At 47.9% G+C, this 18,280-nt stretch overlaps 1 protein-coding gene across 2 annotated transcripts in view; it reads right to left on the bottom strand.

The window, feature by feature from the left end:
• Positions 1 to 9,025: 9,025 nt before the first annotated feature.
• RGS9 (regulator of G protein signaling 9) overlaps positions 9,026 to 18,280 on the bottom strand; it is a 90,272-nt gene continuing 81,017 nt past the window's right edge. For both annotated transcript variants that reach the window (XM_002827735.4, XM_009251962.4), the window contains exons 18-19: positions 10,887 to 11,371; positions 9,026 to 9,452 (exon numbers count right to left, since the gene is read on the bottom strand). In XM_002827735.4, the coding sequence (XP_002827781.4) occupies positions 9,320 to 9,452; positions 10,887 to 11,371 (618 nt within the window). In that variant the 3' untranslated portion in view covers positions 9,026 to 9,319. The remainder of the gene's footprint in view (positions 9,453 to 10,886; positions 11,372 to 18,280) is intronic.

Raw genomic sequence — 18,280 nt, 5'->3', positions numbered from 1 at the left:
ATTGAACCTCTCATCAGCAACAAGACAGGACAAAAGATGATGAAATACTACCTGAATTCCCAAGGAGAAATTACTCTCAACCTATCTTTTTTCAATTCACCTAAATGATTATTTAATAGTAAATGATTAAAATAATAATAGGGTAAAATAGTGTTGAGGATAAAATAAAGACATTTTTAAAACAAAAATATAGACTTTTCTCTCAAGGCCATCAGTGAGAGAATCACTAAAGGATGCACTTCAGTACAAAGAAAACTGGACCAGGAAAAAGAAGTGGTATCCAAAGAGGAGTGATGAGCACAAATTTGGGTAAACTTGTAGCTGATGCTAAAAAAGAATTGACTATAATACACAATAATAACACCCCTAATGAGTTATTTTGTTTAAAAACATAATGAAATTAATAATAATATAGCACAAAGTTTAACAGACTTTGACCTTGAGCTAAATCCAGCCAGCAGCTTATTTTTGTAGTCTTCTGATAAGAATGACTTTAGTTTTGTTTATTGTGTTCAGATATTCATACCATCAAATTTATCATTTTAACCGTCTTTAAGTGTACAGTTCAGTGGTATTAAGTACATTGTTGTGCAACCATCACCACCATCCTTTTCCAAAATTGTTTTTGTCTTCCTGAACTGAAACTGTGTGCCCATTAAACACTGATTCCCCAGTCCCACCATCCCTATCCCAGCCCCTGGCAACTACCATTCTACTTTCTGTCTCTGTGAATTTGACTACTCTAGGTACCTCATATAAGTAGAATTGTTACCAGAAAGGGGTCCTGATCCAGACCCCAAAAGAGGGTTCTTGGATCTTGAGCAAGAAAGAATTCAGGGCAAGTCCACAGAGGAAAGTGAAAGCAAGTTTATTAAGAAAGTAAAAGAATAAAGAATGGCTACTCCATAGGCAGAGCAGCAGCTTGGGCTGCTGGACTAGGATACTTACAGTTATTTCTTGATTTATATGCTAAACAGGGGTTTAATTATTTATGAGTTCTCTGGGAAAGGCATGGGCAGTTCCCAGAACTGAAGGTTCCTCCCCCTCTTTAGACCATATAGGGTAACTTCCTGACAATGCCATGGCATTTGTAAACTGTCATGGCACTGGTGGGAGTGTCTTTTAGCATGCTAATGCATTATAATTTCCACATAATGAGCAGTGAAGGTGACCAGAGGTCACTTTCGTCACCATCTTGGTTTTGGTAGGATTTGGCTGGCTTCTTTACAGCAGGCTGTTTTATCAGAAAGGTCTTTATGACTTGTATCTTGTGCTGATCTCTTATCGCATCGTGTGACTAAGAATGTCTTCACCTCCTGGGTGCAGCCCAGTATGTCTCAGCCATATTTTACCCAGTCTCTATTCAAGATGGAGTTGCTCTAGATCAAACACCTCCAACAGAATCATACAGTATTTGTCCTTTTGTTACTGGCTTATTTCACTTAGCATAACATCTTCAAGGTTCCTCCATGTTGTGGCATGTGTCAGAATCTCCTTCCTTTTTAGGTTGAACAATATTCTGTTATATGTATAGACAATATTTTATTTATCCATTCCTCCACTGATGAACATTTGAATTGTTTCCAAAGTTTAGCTATTATGATTAATGCTGCTACGACCATAGGTATACAAATATCTGTTTGAGTTCCTGCTTTCAATTCTTTTGGATAACTAACCAGAAATGGAATTACCGCATCACATGGCAACTCTGTTTTCAATTTTTAAAGGAAACACTATACTGTTTTTCATAGTGGCTACACCATTTTTCTGTTTTATTTTGTTTGGTGTTTATAACAGACATTCTAGTTGGTGTGAACTCTTACCTCATTGTAGTTTAGATTTGCATTTCCCTAATGATTAGTAATGTTGAGCATCTTTTCATGTGCTATTGGCCATTTGTACACCTTCTTTGGAGAAATGTCTATTCAAGTCCTTTGCCCACTGCCCCTCCACCCCCCTTTTTTTGAGACAGAGTCCCTCTCTGTCGCCCAGGCTGGAGTGCAGTGGCATGATCTTCACTCACTGCAACCTCTACTTCCTGGGCTTTAGTGATCCTCCTCCTCAGCCTCCTGAGTAGCTGGGACTTCAGGCATGCACCACCATGCCTGGCTAATTTTTGTATTTTTGACAGAGATGGGGTTTCACCATGTTGCCCAGGCTGGTCTCAAACTCCTGAGCTCAAGTGATCCGCCCATCTCGGTCTTCCAAAGTGCTGGTATTTCAGGCATGAGCCACCACACCTGCTCCTTTGTCCATTTGCTAATCAAGTTGTTTGTTTTTGTTGTTATTGTTGAGTTGGAGGAATTCTTTATATATTCTGGGTATTAAACCTTTATCAGGAAAGGGTGATTGATATTACATTTTTTAGTGGTTGGAGGAAGGGGAAGAAGAAGAAAGAAGAAGAAGAGGAAGGGGAAGAAGAAGAAAGAATAAGAAGAGGAAGGGGAAGAAGAAGAAAGAAGAAGAAGAGGAAGGGGAAGAAGAAGAAAGAAAAAGAAGAAGAAGGAGGAGGAGGAGGAGGAAGAGAGACCAAATGTGGCCTGCATGGTCTAAAATATTTATTAACTGACCATTTACTGAAAAAGAAATTGTTGACATAGAAGATGAGAGGGACGGTAGATGAGAAAAGGAGAATAAAGATATTATTTTACCTTTTTTTAAGCATTAGAGATAATTAGGGCAAAATGTTAACTTTAGGCAATTCTAAGTAATACACATATGGATGTTTATTATAAAATTTATTGTATTTTCTGTATTTTCAAAATTCCAAAATTTATTTTTTTACTTTATTTTATTTTTTGAGACAGAGTCTTCCTCTGTCGCCTAGGCTGGAGTGCAGTGGTGAGATGGCGGCTTCCCAGGTTCAAGCAATTCTCCTGTCTCAGCCTCTCAAGTAGCTGGGATTACAGGCACCTACCACCATGCCCAGCTGATTTTTGTATTTTTAGTAGAGACAGGGTTTCGTCATGTTGGCCAGGCTGGTCTCAAACTCCTGACCTCAGGTGATCTGTCCACCTTGGCTTCTCAAAGTGCTGGGATTATAGGCGTAAGCCACTGTGGTTGGCCAAAATTCCAAAATTTAAATATAGATTATATACATAGTATATAACGTGTGTATATACAGAGAAAGAGAGAATAAATGGCATTAGGCTTCAATTGGAGTGTTTCTACCACTTGTAAGTGGGGAAATCACATCTGCAAACTGAAGCTGGTCTCCCGCCTCCCAACACTGTAGTGAGGACTAAATGTGAGCAGGAATTCACGAGGGGCTCTTTAAATGTAGGCCTGTAAGCTGTGGTTGTCTGAATCCCTAACTCCCCAAGATGGAGTCCTTCAAGACAAAACAACTTGGTACCTACCTATGGGTTAAGGTAAAGGAGTAAAGGGTGCAAAAGTTAGAAGATGGACTATGAAAACGTTTTCTAAAGGTTCTGTTGGGATACCTGCTGTAATGTGCCCAGGACCAGCCCAGAGTATGACCTTGGTCACATTCGTTTAGCCCCTCCGCACCCCAGCTGCCTCGTCTAACACACTGCGCTCCCGTTTCCCTAAACAGGATGGGTCCGGGAGACAGAAGTGCGCTTCATAAAGCATAGAGCTTCTCACAAACATCCTGGTGATGCTTTCCACAAGCCTCCCCACGCTCCCATGGAGTAACCGCTGTATTAGGGGTTGCATAGTGTTCCCCTGACACCTGTGCCAGTACCAGGCACATAGCCACACTGCTCCATGCATGCGCCACACAGACACTCCATGCCTGCATGGACCAGAGAGTGTGGCCCTGGGCGCTTGCGTGCACACGCGCACCTCTATGCACGAAGGCTCCCGCCCCTCCTTAGACCTGGCTGATGTTGCTGTAACCAGAGCCATATCCCAAGCCAGCTGTCCCTAATAAATATACTCTCCCCACTCCCAGGAGTCCATGAATACTCTCATTCTGTTCTTCCCAGAAGAAAAGGAGACTGCCTCTCCCTCAGTCGCCTCTCATGAGGCCATACACAGGTCCCTCCCATCAGCTGAGTAGTTTAAAAGATTATTTTCTGATCCCTTTATCCCCCCTACATGCCACCCCATTCTGGTCCCTCTGGGTGCCCCAGCTCAAGCCTCACCCCCTCAGCAGAGGAGCTGATAATCCCTCAGGTTGTCGTCAAAGATGAATGAGGGACCAGACACAGTGGCTCATGCCTGTAATCCCAGCACTTTGGGAGGCCGAGGCAGAAGGATTGCTTGAGCCCAGGAGTTCGGGACCAGCCTGGGCAACACAGGGAGACCCCATCTCCACAAAAAGCATTAAAAAAATTAGCCAGGCGTGGTGGCAAGTGCCTGTAATCCCAGCTACTTGGGAGGCTGAAGTGGGAGGATCACCAGGAGTTCAAGGCTGCAGTGAACTATGATCACCATCGCACTTTAGCCTGGGTGACAGAGCGAGACCCTGTCTCTAAAAAAGAAAAATGAATGAGGCTTCATGGGCCTCCAGTCCTAGGAGCCAGAGCTTGACACAAATGCCCCTCGAGAGTGGGATTCTTCTGGCCGCAGTCTGCAGGAGAGGGAGGGGGTTTTCTTTCTTTCTGCTGGAGATTTTCCCCCAGAGGGTTCCAACCCTCACTCAAAGCCACCAGGGACAGAGCCTTGCCTCCCTTCTCCCAGCCTCCTCATCCCTGGTCCCCATAAGCTCACAATAGCCAGGAGAGCCACACAGAGGCCCCATAGTCACCCAGGGTTGCACAGGCGGACAAGATGCTTCTCTCTCATGTGTCCCCACTTTGGCCAGCTTCCAAAAAGGAAGGCACCATTCTTCAAGCCCCTCTCCCTTCTCTGACACAGGTCTCTGAATGCTAAGAAACTCCCAGCTGCCTCTCTTTAGGGATCTGTGAGCCTAGGACTCCCTCTTCTGGTGAAGTGTGAGGAGGTGACAGCTGCCCAGAGGGGAGGGCTGGCCTCTGAAGCTGGGGTGTGTGAGGCATGAAGTCTCCCCGGGTCCCCGGCTTCCTTCAGCCTCCCCAGCTCATGAATCATTGGCCTTCTTCTTTTCTTCCTGAGCAAACAAGCAGGAAGTAGCCCTGCCTCCTCTCAGACTCAATGACTTCACCCTGTTAGTAGGCCACTGTGTTCGTTCATTCTCACACTGCTATAAAGAACTAACTGCAGCTAGGTAATTTATTTAAAAAGAGGTTTAATTGACTCACAATTCCGCATGGCTGGAGAGGCCTCAGGAAACTTACAATCATGGCAGAAGGCAGAAGAGAAGCAAATATCTTCTTCACAAGGCGGCAGGAAAGAGAGAGAGCCCAAGGAAATGCCAAACACTTATAAAACAATCAGACCCTGTGAGACTCACTCACTATCTTGAGAACAGCATGGGGGAAACCGCCCCCATGAGCCAGTCACTTCCCACCAGGTCCCTCCCTCAACCTGTGGGGATTACAATTCCAGATGAGATTTGGGTGGGGACACAGAGCCAAACCATATCAGGCTAGAAGGCCTCAAAAATCTAGGAAACCCTCTACCTAAGTGAGAGCCAGTAGGGGGATCCCAGGAGCACCATGTTGAATGGTTTATGCGTTAATCAACTAAGAACCTTCTTGTTCTCCCACCCCACCTCTGCTTTTCCAGGGTCCCCCCTCCCATCCCCCTGCAGACATCCCAGCTGCAACAGGCCAAGCCCAAGGAGGGAAGGAACCTTGCCTTTGAATGAAGTTCCAAGTTTTGCTTATTACACTAACATTGAACTGCATACAGAACTAAATGGAGACTGTTCTTGTCACTGATCATATCTGGAGGAACTGTATTATCTAAAAGTGACCAGAAAAGTTATGGGACTTCTCAGAGTTTTCATCCAGGGTTAGGAAAAGAAATAACTTGCAGCCTAGGTTTAAAGGAAGCATCGTGGGGAAAAAACAAAACTGTTTTTTTCTTGTACCATATAAGGTTCTGAGCAGCCAACACAGTTATATCCATATCATCTCACTCTATAGGTTCCCAAGCAGCCCTGTGAAGAAGGTCAAATTGTTATTCCCAGTTCACAGATGAGGAAATCAGGGAGCTGTTTCAAGCTGGAAAGGGGCGGGGCAGGATTCCCACAGCCCACAGCCCTGCACTCCCTCAACAGGGATCCAATGCCCCCAGCTTGCTCCTCAAGCAATGATAGCACCTCCATGAGGGAATCAACCTTACTCCCAGGACCTCACTTGGTGTTTGACACCTAGCTGGTGTTCAGCCTTGAGCAAGTGAAAAGCACCGAACCATGGAATAGAGCATAGCTACATTTTATAGGCATTTACCAAATATTGGCCAAACAGAAACTAATTGGTCACTCCTGTCTCCTCTTGCCCCATCTCTTGCATTATGTTATGTTATGTTATGTTATGTTGTTAGTGTAACCCATTACCCCCAAAACTGTGTAATAATTCCACTGTGGGAGAGACCAAGTGTCCACCAATATCCACTCTCCCCATCTTCCTTCCTCTGGCTAAACCTCTAGAAGTTTAACTACTCACAAACTGGCTTAACTGAAGACTACATTTCCCAGACTCCCTTGCAGCTAGCCATGGTCATGTGACCACAGGCCAACCAATGGGATGTGAATGGAAATGACCCATGCTACTTCCTGGTTGTGAACTTAAGATGAAGCCACCTTCCACCATTGCCTCTTTTTCAGTTATTCCCCTGGGTATGGGCATGAGTGTAGGGGTGGTGAACCAGCTTCAATCACTACCTCAAGGCAGTGGTTCTCAAGCTCACCTAGACATAGACATCACCTGGGAAAGGCTCTAAAAAAAATCCCAGTACCACAGCTCTGTGCGTGTGGCCTGGATAGAGGGATCTTTCAAGTTTCCCCAGTGGATTCTAATGTCCAGACAAGATGGAGAATCATCATACTTGTGACCAGGGGATGGGTGGAGCAACAAGATAAAAAAATTTATTGGTCGTTGGATTTTTTTTTTTCTCTTCCCTGGCCTCCATTCACTTCCAGCCCATGACCTGGACTGCCCTACTGCCTTTAGGCAACTCTGTTACAGACAGAAACTCTTTCATGTTTGAACCCACTTCCTTCCTTCTGAGGTCTATTTATTACTGAACTTTAGCCTGGACTTTATTTAATCCAACCAGTGGATTCTGGAGCCTTCTGTTATTGACACTGTATCCATGTGGATCTTAGTTTCCATGTGGGCTTAGTTTCTCTTTAGGACCCTGGGGCCTTAGGAGGGGAACCCTTAAACACTGATATCCAAACCTAGGGTTGAGATTCTCCTTATTTCTTGACATTGGCTGGTAGTAAAATAAGGTTGTGGATTGCTTCACCTTTCGTCTCATTTTAGATCAGCATTGCAAATAAAGGCATCAGGTTAACAGCTCGTTCACCCTTCCAAGAAAGGACCAGATTCTCTCACTTACATTCTGGGAGAAAATTTTTCTCAGCCCTTTGTGAGTGACTCTTGTGAGCCCAATGGAATAGATTCAGTAAAATCTACAATGAGCAATGGTCTTTAAGTATTGAAGCTCTGTGTTTTCCCCACAGGGATTAGCAAATCTAGGTTTCAGCCATGCACCCACCCAACATTCATTTGTAGAGGTGTGCAGAGATGAGTCAGCAACCCCAGTATTTATGGGCTAAATAAGTCGTCAGAGGTTAAAAGCAAGTTAGGGGCTCTTATCTACTAATTGAATTCTGAGGAAGTTGAGGGCTAAAGGGGAGGGATATAATGAGTGGTTTGGCAAACCACTTGATTTTTTTCTCCTGTGGGGACTTCCTATGCAACTTTTAAGAGCTGTTTTATTCACCACATAGCCCTTACTCACAACCCACTGTCCAATCTAATTATGATCCCAGCAGTGCCCTTTGGGGCAATACTTCAGAGCACGGGCAGAAACCAGGGACGAGTATATAGACTGTAATCTCTAGTGCAGTTCTATATACTTTATATATACACTATATATATAAACAGTGGCACCACTGGTGTTTTGAACTGATAATCTTTTGTTGTGGGGGCTTCTGTGCATTGTAGGATACTTAGCAGCATCCCTGGTCTTTACCTACTAGACACCATAAGCAACCCCCACCTGCTGCCGCAGTCTTGACAAGCAAAAATGTCTCCAAACACTGCCTAGTGTTCCCTGGGGGGCAACACTGACCTGGTTGAGAAACACTGTCCCAGATGAATTCCATGAGACAAGGAGTCTTACTCACAGCAACATCTCCAGCGCCTATCATAGTGTCTGGCACATAGTAGGGACTCAATAAACACTTGTTGAGTGAGTAACTAGGAGAGGAGGTGGGAAGGGCACACCAAAGCCCAAACCTCTAGAATTTCCCACTGGCTTAGTGCAGCAGAAGCAAAAAGGAGCGCTCAGAGCTCCTACTGCAAGGAGCGCGTGGGCTGATGGCCGAGCTGCTGCAGCTCAGGATCCACCAGCATACCCATGCCAAGGTCAGGCTTCCCACGGGACCTCCCAGCCCATGACCATGCACCGTGGGGGTACGAATGCAAGGCCATTCCCAGAGATGCAGGCCCTCTCCAGCAATGACTTTGACTCAAGGACAACCCAACAGCCTGGTCAAAACTTTCTTGGACTGCACTGTCATCTAAGACTCTCCCTGCCCAGAGGTCAGACTTGCAGCACGGTCTGGACTGCCCCCCGCCCTGACCCCCCTCAATACTCAACTTCAACTTTCTCCAGCTCTGGCCCTTCCTTTATCTACCACAGGTGTTTTCCCCAACAAATCTCTTGTCCATCGAATCTCACCTTGGTGTCTGCTTCTTGGAGGACCTGAGGCAACACACCTGGCATTTTAGGAGTGTGCCTGCTCCCAGCCCTCTGTCCGTTCCTGTGACATGCCATGCCCTGGGGCATCCCCTGGGGAGCTCTGCTGATGACAAAAGCATTGTGCACAAACCAATTTAGACAAGGAGAGAGCTCTTGGAAGCGACTCAATGTCCCTTTGTCCAGAACATTGAAGAAGACGTGAGTTTAACTCATAAATAATAGCTCACAAATTACCAACAAAACCAGACATACACTAACATTCCAAGAAACTTAAAGTTAACCTTTTATTGGTTTTAAGGCAGCAGGGAAAGTCTTCTGGTCCACATGCGTTTCTTCAGCCCAAGGGAGGGAAGGTCAGGAAGAGGAGAAGGAGTTGGCCCCTGGTAACCAGCCAGAGCATTCTTTGCCACAATCTACCCCATCTTGTCTCCCCAACCCTCAAACGTCACCCAAATGCACTTTGGTTCTCGAGCAAGTGTCCTGTGGCCCATACCATGGCATCTGTCAGAGCATCTTCCTGGTCCAGAGCCCCCAGCTCAACCTGCTTCTTTCCTCACAGGCTCTCCCAGGGACAGATGACCTCCTTTTCTGTGGCCTGGTCACCCGACTCTCCTGTTCCAGCGTCCTCTGAGTCCATCAAGCAGGTCCCGCTCCCCGTGGGCACATCCATTTTGATCTGGAAAAAGCTTCAGGTGCAAGAGGAAAGCCAGTAATGTAGGGGCAGGGGCAGGAGGGACTGCACCTCCCCACATTATCCTGACATCCTTGAAGATGAACGTACCAGGTGCATTTGCCAAAGACTGTGGTGGGGGCAGGTATAGCTCAGGGGTAGAGCATTTGACTACAAAGGTTGTGTGCGCAGTGATTGGCTTGGTGGAATCTTTTTATTGGGGATTCATATTTTCATTTTGAATGAAAGATAATTCTGAAGGTGCTTTGTTTTCATTTTTGAGGTGCTTGGATCTTTATGGTTTTGATGGATTCAGGAGGTCCCTGTAGGACACACCAGGACTTAGACATCAACCCCTTTAAACTGACTTCATGGGTGCTGGGCACTGTGGCTCATGCCTGTAATCTTAGCACTTTGAGAGGCCGAGGCAGGCGGATCGCCTGAGGTCAGGAGTTCGAGACCAGCCTGGCCAAAATGGTGAAACCCCGTCTCTACTAAAAATACAAAAAAATTAGCCGGATTTGGTGGCATGTGCCTGTGATTCCAGCTACCTGGGAGGCTGAGGCAGGAGAATTGCTGGTACCTGGGAGATGGACGCTGCAGTGAGCCGAGATTTGCACCACTGCACTCCAGCTTGGGCTACAGAGCAAAACTCAATCTCAAAAAAAAAAAAAACAAAAACAAACAAACAAAAAAAAAACCAAAAAACTGCCTTCTGAGGAAGTAGTGGCCCTTGAGAAGAGAGCCTTTTAAAAGTCCCAAGCCCATGTATGAGGCATAGCAGCAGCCCCAAAGCTGGAATATTCCCTCTGCAGGGCCTGTTGGGAAAAATCAATAGACACACTCACACTAGATTCTGACCCCTCTCCTAAGGCAACCAGAGTCACCTGCTCCTCCCTCTCCCCCTGAGGAACACAGGCAGGAGGGATAACAACCTCTGCCTGGCTGTCCCCAGGTATCCATGGCAACCTAAGACTTCTGCATGGCGCTTTCTTCTCCAAGCCCAGACAGGGCCAAACTCATTTTGATTGGTGCAGGGGTGCCCCTGACTGTCTCCCCCAAAACTCAGTAAGAGTAGGAGCTGATTCTCTGTGTTGCATCGCTTGCAAGTTTTCTTTCTGCTCTGATCCAGGCGTTATGGAGTACTCCTCAGAGCCTTAGTTCTGCACCCCCTGGGCTGTCTCAGGGAACTTGGAGTTCTCAGAGATCAGGCTTGCAGGACCACCCAAAATGAAGTTTAGAGGGGCCACCCCTCAGGCAAAGGCTAGGCACTTTCATTTTCACAGAAATGGCTGCCAGAACAAGGCTCCCTGAAAGTCCCTCTAAGAGACTGTGCCAATGGATGCAGTCCCCCATCCCAGTCCCCAGCCCAAAGCATGCACGTTCACATGCAGAGGCCTGCACACCCACAGCCTCCCATGCATACAGCACGTCCCCTTCGGGTTCTTACTTTGCTACTCTCTTGGATTTCAGTCGTGGCAGCTGCTGGCCCACGTCCCCCAGGGGCTGCACCCTCCCGTGGGACACAGCAGGGCACTTGGGTGAGAGCCTGGCAAAGACAGGTGAGGCCAGACAACCTCGTCTCAGAAACCTGCTGAAGGACAGAGCCATGCGGGCCTTAGGAGGGGCCCTGGGCCGGCTGCGAGGCCAGGAGGTGTCGAGGGAGGCCTCACTGCTCTCGGTGACAGAGGGCCCACGGGGGGCCATGGACCCGCTGCACTCCCCTTTCTGCTCCAAGCCCGATGAGCTCTCCAAGGCCACTCTGATGGGTGAGGGGCAGATGGTGCTGCTGGGTCGCCGGATGAAGCGGCTGGGCGAGGCGAAAGGCTTCCTGGGGGAGCGGCAGGAGGAGGAGAAGGGACTAGAAGGAGACGGGGGCACGCAGGTCCCGGTGTACACGGTCAGATGGGGGCTGGGAGCCATGTGCTGGCCCGGCTGTAGAGAAGGAAAGGAGAGAGCTCAGTGGTGAGTTGCATGGCCCCAGCCAGCAGGGCCCCTGGGCTGTCCTCTGCTAACTTAGTCCCCTTCCAGCAACAAGAGTGCTGGCCTGATATGGCTGCCTCCTAGGGAGCTGGGAACGGTGTCCAAGGCTACCTATGACAATGGCACAGCCACACAGAGGCCTCCTGTCCAGGGACCTGCCTGTCGCCCAGCCCTGGTCACAGTCCCAGGGCTAAGCAGTGGTATCCCAGGACATTAACTGACCTTCTTCCAGGGCAAGGATGCTGGAGTGTGGCCAGGCTGCATTCGCAATCACCCCTCAACTGCAGTCCCCAAATGAGCAATGCATAGTACCTGCCACAGCCCATGCCTTGCCTTCTCCATCCTTGGGCCCCAACCTCAGGTCTGGAGGCATTTAAAACACTTTAAGCGGATAAGTGGAGGTGACAGAAGTCCCAGCTCATGGCTTCCTGACTGCTCCAGGCCTGAGGCCCCTCCTTGTGCTGAGCCCTGCCCAGTGTCCACAGTGACAACCTTTTCGGGGTGGTATAGGCCCAGCACCTTCCCAGACCTCCCCTCAGGCAGAGCCGGGGTGGCCAGGAAGAAAGGTTGAATATGGAACCAGGCCAGGCTGGGGAGAAGGAAACAGGAATACATGGCAAAGAGGTGTTCAGTGGAGAAAGGGAAAGTATCTCAACCTTCCTGGGCCACCATGGCCCCAGCCCCCACAGCATAGGCCAGAAGGGGTAAATCTGGCATTTACAGCCCAAAGTTGCCTGAAAGCGGACAAAAGGAAATTAAAATCCGAATTTTCAGTGAGCCTGTCTGCTATCACCACTTTTCCCGTGGCAGAACACACCGGCCCATGGGCCTGGGTTTGCTGGATTCCCTCCTAAAGGCCTGCTGTGGCCCAAGCCACATCAAAGCCTGGCATGAAGCCCAGCATGGTGGCTCACCCCTGTAATCCCAGCACTTTGGGAAGCTGAGGCGGATGGATCACCTGAGGTCAGGAGTTCGAGACCAGCCTGGCCAGCATGAAGAAACCCTGTCTCTACTAAAAATACAAAAAAAAAAAAAAAATAGCTGGATGTGGTGGTGGGTACCTGTAATCCCAGCTACTCAGGAGGCTGAGGCAGGAGGATCACTTGAACCCGGGAGGCATAGGTTGCAGTGAGCTGAGATCACGTCACTGCACTCCAGCCTGGGTGACAGAGCAAGACTCCATCTTAAAAAAAAAAAAAAAAAAAAAGCCCGGCATGAACAAGCTGGAGATGCTCTGGTCCTAGGAGAAGGAGGTGAGGGGCTCCAGGACAGTCAGAGCAAAAATGGCCTAACACACAGCACAGCCACATAGTTGCCCTGCTCAGTGACAGCTGGCTGACCCCGGGATCTGGGCACTGCCCTGGGGCTGAAGGAGGTAGCCCTGATCCCTGAGCAGGTGGCTCCTGCAAAGGGTGGCCTGGCTTTCAGATCACCTGCATGGGCAGGTCCCAGCCTGAACAGGGAAGGGCAGGCGCACCCAAGAACAGCTCTGGCGGGGAAAGAAAGGCCAGGGGCCACCGAGGACAGGGCCAGGAGGGCATGGAGGGCTTGTTTCATTCCCTCCCACCAGCTCCCTGAAGTTCAAACAAGATTCTGTTCCCAAACAGCAGCTCAGAGCCCATCATTCCGCCTCACTGCCCAGAATCCCACAGGGTGGCAGAGCAGAGGCCAGGCCCAGGCCCAGGGCCATGGGGTTATTACAGTAATAACAATCACATTAATACATTAATTCACAGTGAGAACACAGCAAATGTGAGGCCCTGGGCTGAGCACTTTACTCAATAATCATGAATTATTGCAACTGCAATTGCAAATCCACTATTGTGGATTATTGCATGCTCCACAGAGCCACCCAGTGAGGCAACTGTTATTGTCCCCATTTTACAGATGAGGACACTAAGAGAAGTCCAGCCATTCCTCCAGGGACACCCCGCTGGGAACAGTGGGCTCAGACTTTGAAACCCAACTGGCTGACTCGGAGTCGGCACAGTCATCACTGGCGGGATGCCTCAGTGTGGTCTACAGATCAGCCACATCAGAATCACTCAGGGTGCTTGGTACAAAGGCAGAACCTGGCCCCACCACAGCCCCACTGAAGGAGAATATCAGGGGGGTACAACTGAAGGAAAGCATTTCTAGCTGACATCTGAGATTATTCTGCCCTGTAAGCTTAAAGGACTCTGCACTAAGCTTCTAACCCCTTGCCTTCTATAGGGAGGTGCAACTCCACTTAGGACACATTCTGCAAAGAATATACAGCAGGGAAAGCTGGGCCTTGATTAGGGGCTTGGGAGACAACTGTTAGGTGGAAAACGGTGGCTCTTAGATGTGTCAAGTATCTACTACATGCTAGGTACTTTGCTTATCTATAACCACCCCATTTTAGAGAACAGAACATTGAGGCCCACAGGGGCTCATTACCCTTTCCCAGCTCTCATGACTAGTCAGTGACTGTGGCATGTAGAATCACAGTGACTGTGGCATGTAGGATTCCCACCCCTGTCCTTGAGTGTACACATGAACCATAAATGTGATGGGGTAGTCACTCCCAGTCAGGCTATGTGATGAGGCATAGGTGACTTTTAAAAAGGGGGAGTGTCCGGGTGAGCTCCAGCTGGTCACAGGAGCCCTTTCCATCTGAGTCTAGAGGCCAGAGGCAGAAGGCAGAGAGATCGGAAGCTTGGCAACGATTCAATTGGGGAGAAGGTCTCCATGGCTGGCTTTGAAGATGGAGGGGGCACATGTCAAGGAATGCAGGTGGCCCCCAGCTGCTGAGAGCAGCTCCCAGCTGATGGCCAGCAAGAAGACAGGGACCTGAGTCTTAAACGAGGAACTGAATCCTGCCAGGAACCCAAATGAGCTTGGAAGCAGATTCTTCTCAGGAGCATCCAGATGAGAACCCCGTCAGCCTGGCTGACACCTTGAATGTAAGACCCTGAGCTGAGAACCCAGCTGTGCTGTCTAAGATTTGTGTCCTCCACAAAATGTGTATGTTGAAGGCCTTCCCCTTGCAGGTGATGGTATTAGGAAGTGGGGTCTTTGGGAGGTGATTAGTCATGAGGGCAGAGCCCTTGTGAAAAGGATCAGTATCCTTATGAAATAGACCCCAGGGCACTAGCTTGGCCCTTCCACCATGGGAAGACACAGCGAAGAGACTTCATCTATGAACCACAAAGTGGGACTCCACCAGACCCCGAATCTGTTGGGGCCTCCATCGTGGACATCCCAGCCTTCAGAACCGCGGGAAGTGTCTGTTGTTGGTAAGTTCCCCAGTTTATGGAATTCCCTTACAGCCCCTTGAACAAGACATCAGCCAAATGTCTCCTGGAAAACTGAGCTCATACCTGGCTGGTGCTTGTGGTCATTGTTAAGCAGCAATAGAAAACCGAAGCAGTGACTAAATGAGAACCTGAGGCCAGGTCTGTGTGACCGAAAGGGCCTTGCTTTCCTTACTGATTCATATTGCCATCCAAAAATACCAAAACTAGGAACTCAGCTTTGTCAAGAGAGATACAGAATTAACTTCCATTCCACTTCCTCAGAATTTGTGATAAACTTCTATCATCCCACTATACAGATAAGACAAGTGAGCCTCATGGATATGATGCAACTTGACAAAAATCATAGTTTGTGACCAGACCAGCCTCTCCATGTGCCCTCCCCCAACTCTCCTACCTCTCTCTGTCCTTCTCTGGCTTCACTCCTCCCCTAGCACCTTCTCTTTTCTGGGATGAATGACAGACAGGTGAGGAAGATGGCCACTTACCTGGCCTGAGATGGTCCTTTCTTCTGGGCAAATGACCATTAGCCTTATTGGTCCTGGACAGTCTTAGCAGATGTCTTTTCCACCCGCTCCCACAATTCCCCACCTTGGCTCCTCCTATGGAGACCTGGGGCTCTGCTTGGAGACCCAGCCCCTCCAGCCCATGCCCCACCTACCATTGGTGTGAGGCAGCAAAGCGGTGGCATGCATGACACATGGCAAAGAAATGTGACACCACAGAGACACAGTGAAGGAGAGCTTGGCATTCTTTTGTTTCATGCTGCTGTTTTATTGTACAAGGGAACCAAGAGAAGGGAATAAAGGAGCATGAAATGAAACAGGTACGTTAACATGAGAACACAATCACAGGTATTTTAATGAATGGCAAAGCAGGTAGTGCATAGAGATGCAATTCATTTTCTGTCCTCGGAATGTGGTTGAGAATTTGAAGGAGACCTTGGGGCCACCTGAACTCCCACTTCCTGGGAGCAGGAAGGTGAGCAGAGGGCCACATTTAGGTGCAGCATGCAGTGTGCAAAGTCCCCTCTTCCAGTGCCTTCCCACTCTCCCCTTCCCCACCGCCCCCAAGCAAATGTGCAAAGTTAGCCCCATGGGGGAAAGTCTGCCATGGGTGAACACATGGCATGACCCCATACTGGTCACCCCATTTGACACAGTCTAGCACAAGACCTTCTCAGTTAGCAATGACCGTTACTTCAGCCATGAAACTCCAGACTACAGGACTGACCAGCCACTACACTGTTGCTGGTCAGTCCTCTCCTAGAAGCTGCAGACAAAGGACATGACATCAACTTCTCCACCTCCTCCCCTCAAATATATCCTAACATTCTCTGGAGAGCTGGAGGACCGCACTGCAAAATTCTCAAAGAACAGAGAAGATAGATGGTTTGAGATGACGATGTTTTAAATATCTCTCAGGAAATGCCTTAAATAAAGAATAACGATTTACTATATTGGACAACACCGACAGCTAGAAGAAAGCACAAGCTTACTCTAAGACTGAAGCTACTAGGTGATGATGATGATGATGGTGTATTAATAGTGATGGTGAGGATGGCGGTGATGATAATAATAATGATATGGTGGTGATGGTGATGATGGTGGTGGTGGTGTTGATGGTGATGATGATAGTGATGATGATGATGATGATGATGATGGTATGATAGTGATACTGATGGTGATGGTGGTAATGGTGGTGATGGTGATAATGGTGATAGTAATGGTGATGAAGGTGGTGACAATGATGATGGTGGTGATGATGATGATAGCAGTTAGTGTTCGTTGAGGGCTTATAATAGGCCAAGAATTGTCTTAGGTCTTTACTCATATTTTGTCCCTGGCCCTTATATTTTTACTTAATATTCACAATGAAAGCAGTCTTTTCTCTAAAAGTCAAGTTGGAAAATGGAATTCTATAAAGGAAATCCTTGTACTTACAGAATAACATATCCTAGCACAAGCTATACACCCCATGGATAGAAGGGTTTGTTAAGTTGTTTAAAATATAACATTAAGGAATTAAAAGGTGTCTAAGGACATGGCATAATAGAGATTTTCATAATGATTTAAATATATCATTAATATTGTCCAAATAAATGTTTATTTTTTATGCTATTTGGGATTTCAATGGGCCCTGTGGGACACATAGTTTAAACGTTAGCAGGAGAAGCTGCCACCTGCTGGAACAACAGCAGCAGCCACAGATGCTCTTGCAAGCCCTCAGAACCTGCAGTCCCCTCACTACCAGAAATGGGAATTTCCTGGTGGACTCCAGGGTTGGAGAGCAGAGCACTGGCATACACTGATGTTGGGGAGAGGCAGGTGTAAGGTGGAAAAGAGCTGATACCTGAAGTTCAGATCATGGTGAAGCCACACAAATGCACACAGCCCTGAGTCCCTAGGAACTGCATAGAGCTTTCCAGGATGGATGGTCCCGGTTGGCCACTGGTCCTGATCACCAATGAACTGCCCTGCCCGTGGCCCCGCCCACCCCTCTGCTTTAGCCTCTGCTCATCTCCCCAAGTCTCCACTGCCCTCATCAGGCTAGCAGTCCTTGCCAACCCTTCCCAAAACATTATGTGGCTTCCCTATAAATATCACACCATTTGGTTTAATTGTCTCTCCTGTTGAACAGCAAATGCCGCAAGGGTGTCTCTCTTGCTCACTGGTGATCCCAAGCACTTAGCAGGATGCTGGGCATGTAACAGGTGCTGAATATCTCTGTTGAATGTTGAGTGGTCGTAACAGATAGAGGAAAACTGGTATCAGAGCCTGACCCCTATATTCACAGAAGCTAGAACTCTGGATCCCAGCCTTGGCAGATTACAAGAAGCAAGAGAGTGAGCAAGAAAGAGAGAGTGAGAGAAGAGGGCAGAAAGAAAGGGGGAGGGAAGAGAGAGAGAGCTATTTCTGAGCATTCACCCTAAGCCAGACACTCTCTACTATCAATAACATTCTAAGAGAAATTATAACTTCAGACAGGTTGAAGGTCAAAGCCACCCAGCTAAAATATCAAAACTATGTCTGCCTAACCCCAAAGTCCACATTCCTTCCCCTACCATTCAAGCCTTGCTTCAGAAAAAAAAGCTGTTCTCATACCATCTAGCTTCAAGGATTAAAATTCCTGGAACCACAAGACAGAGATGTGTTCATTTAGTGATGTTTAAGGATCAACCCTTTACAAGTGCTGTTCTGACTGGAAGCTGATAGCAAGCGGATTTCTTAAAGTTCTGCATCGAAAATAGCCAATGACTGCTGGAAGACAACACCTCCCTCTTTCCTGTGGCCATCCCACAGCATTTCCCATTGACAAAGTTGCTGGGAATTCCAAAGTTTTCCTGAATGGCTGCTTGGCTGACCAAGGAGTATCATGGAATGTACATCTCTCTCTATGCCACCTTTGAACATACAGAAAGTTCCATATAAGGAGAGGAGACACTTCTTCCCTCTCATAGCTTGACAACCTTGTACTCAACTGTTTGGTTCAACATCCATCATCACTGCCTCGCAGTGATTGTCAAGCACTTGTTTGGTTCAACACTTCAGGCACTTCTCCTGCAGTCACATGGCCTTGCTTC

This window comes from Pongo abelii, chromosome 19 (genome assembly GCF_028885655.2).
Source record: "Pongo abelii isolate AG06213 chromosome 19, NHGRI_mPonAbe1-v2.0_pri, whole genome shotgun sequence".
NCBI classification, from domain to species: Eukaryota; Metazoa; Chordata; class Mammalia; order Primates; family Hominidae; genus Pongo; species Pongo abelii.
This window is presented reverse-complemented; position numbering and strand designations above follow the sequence as displayed.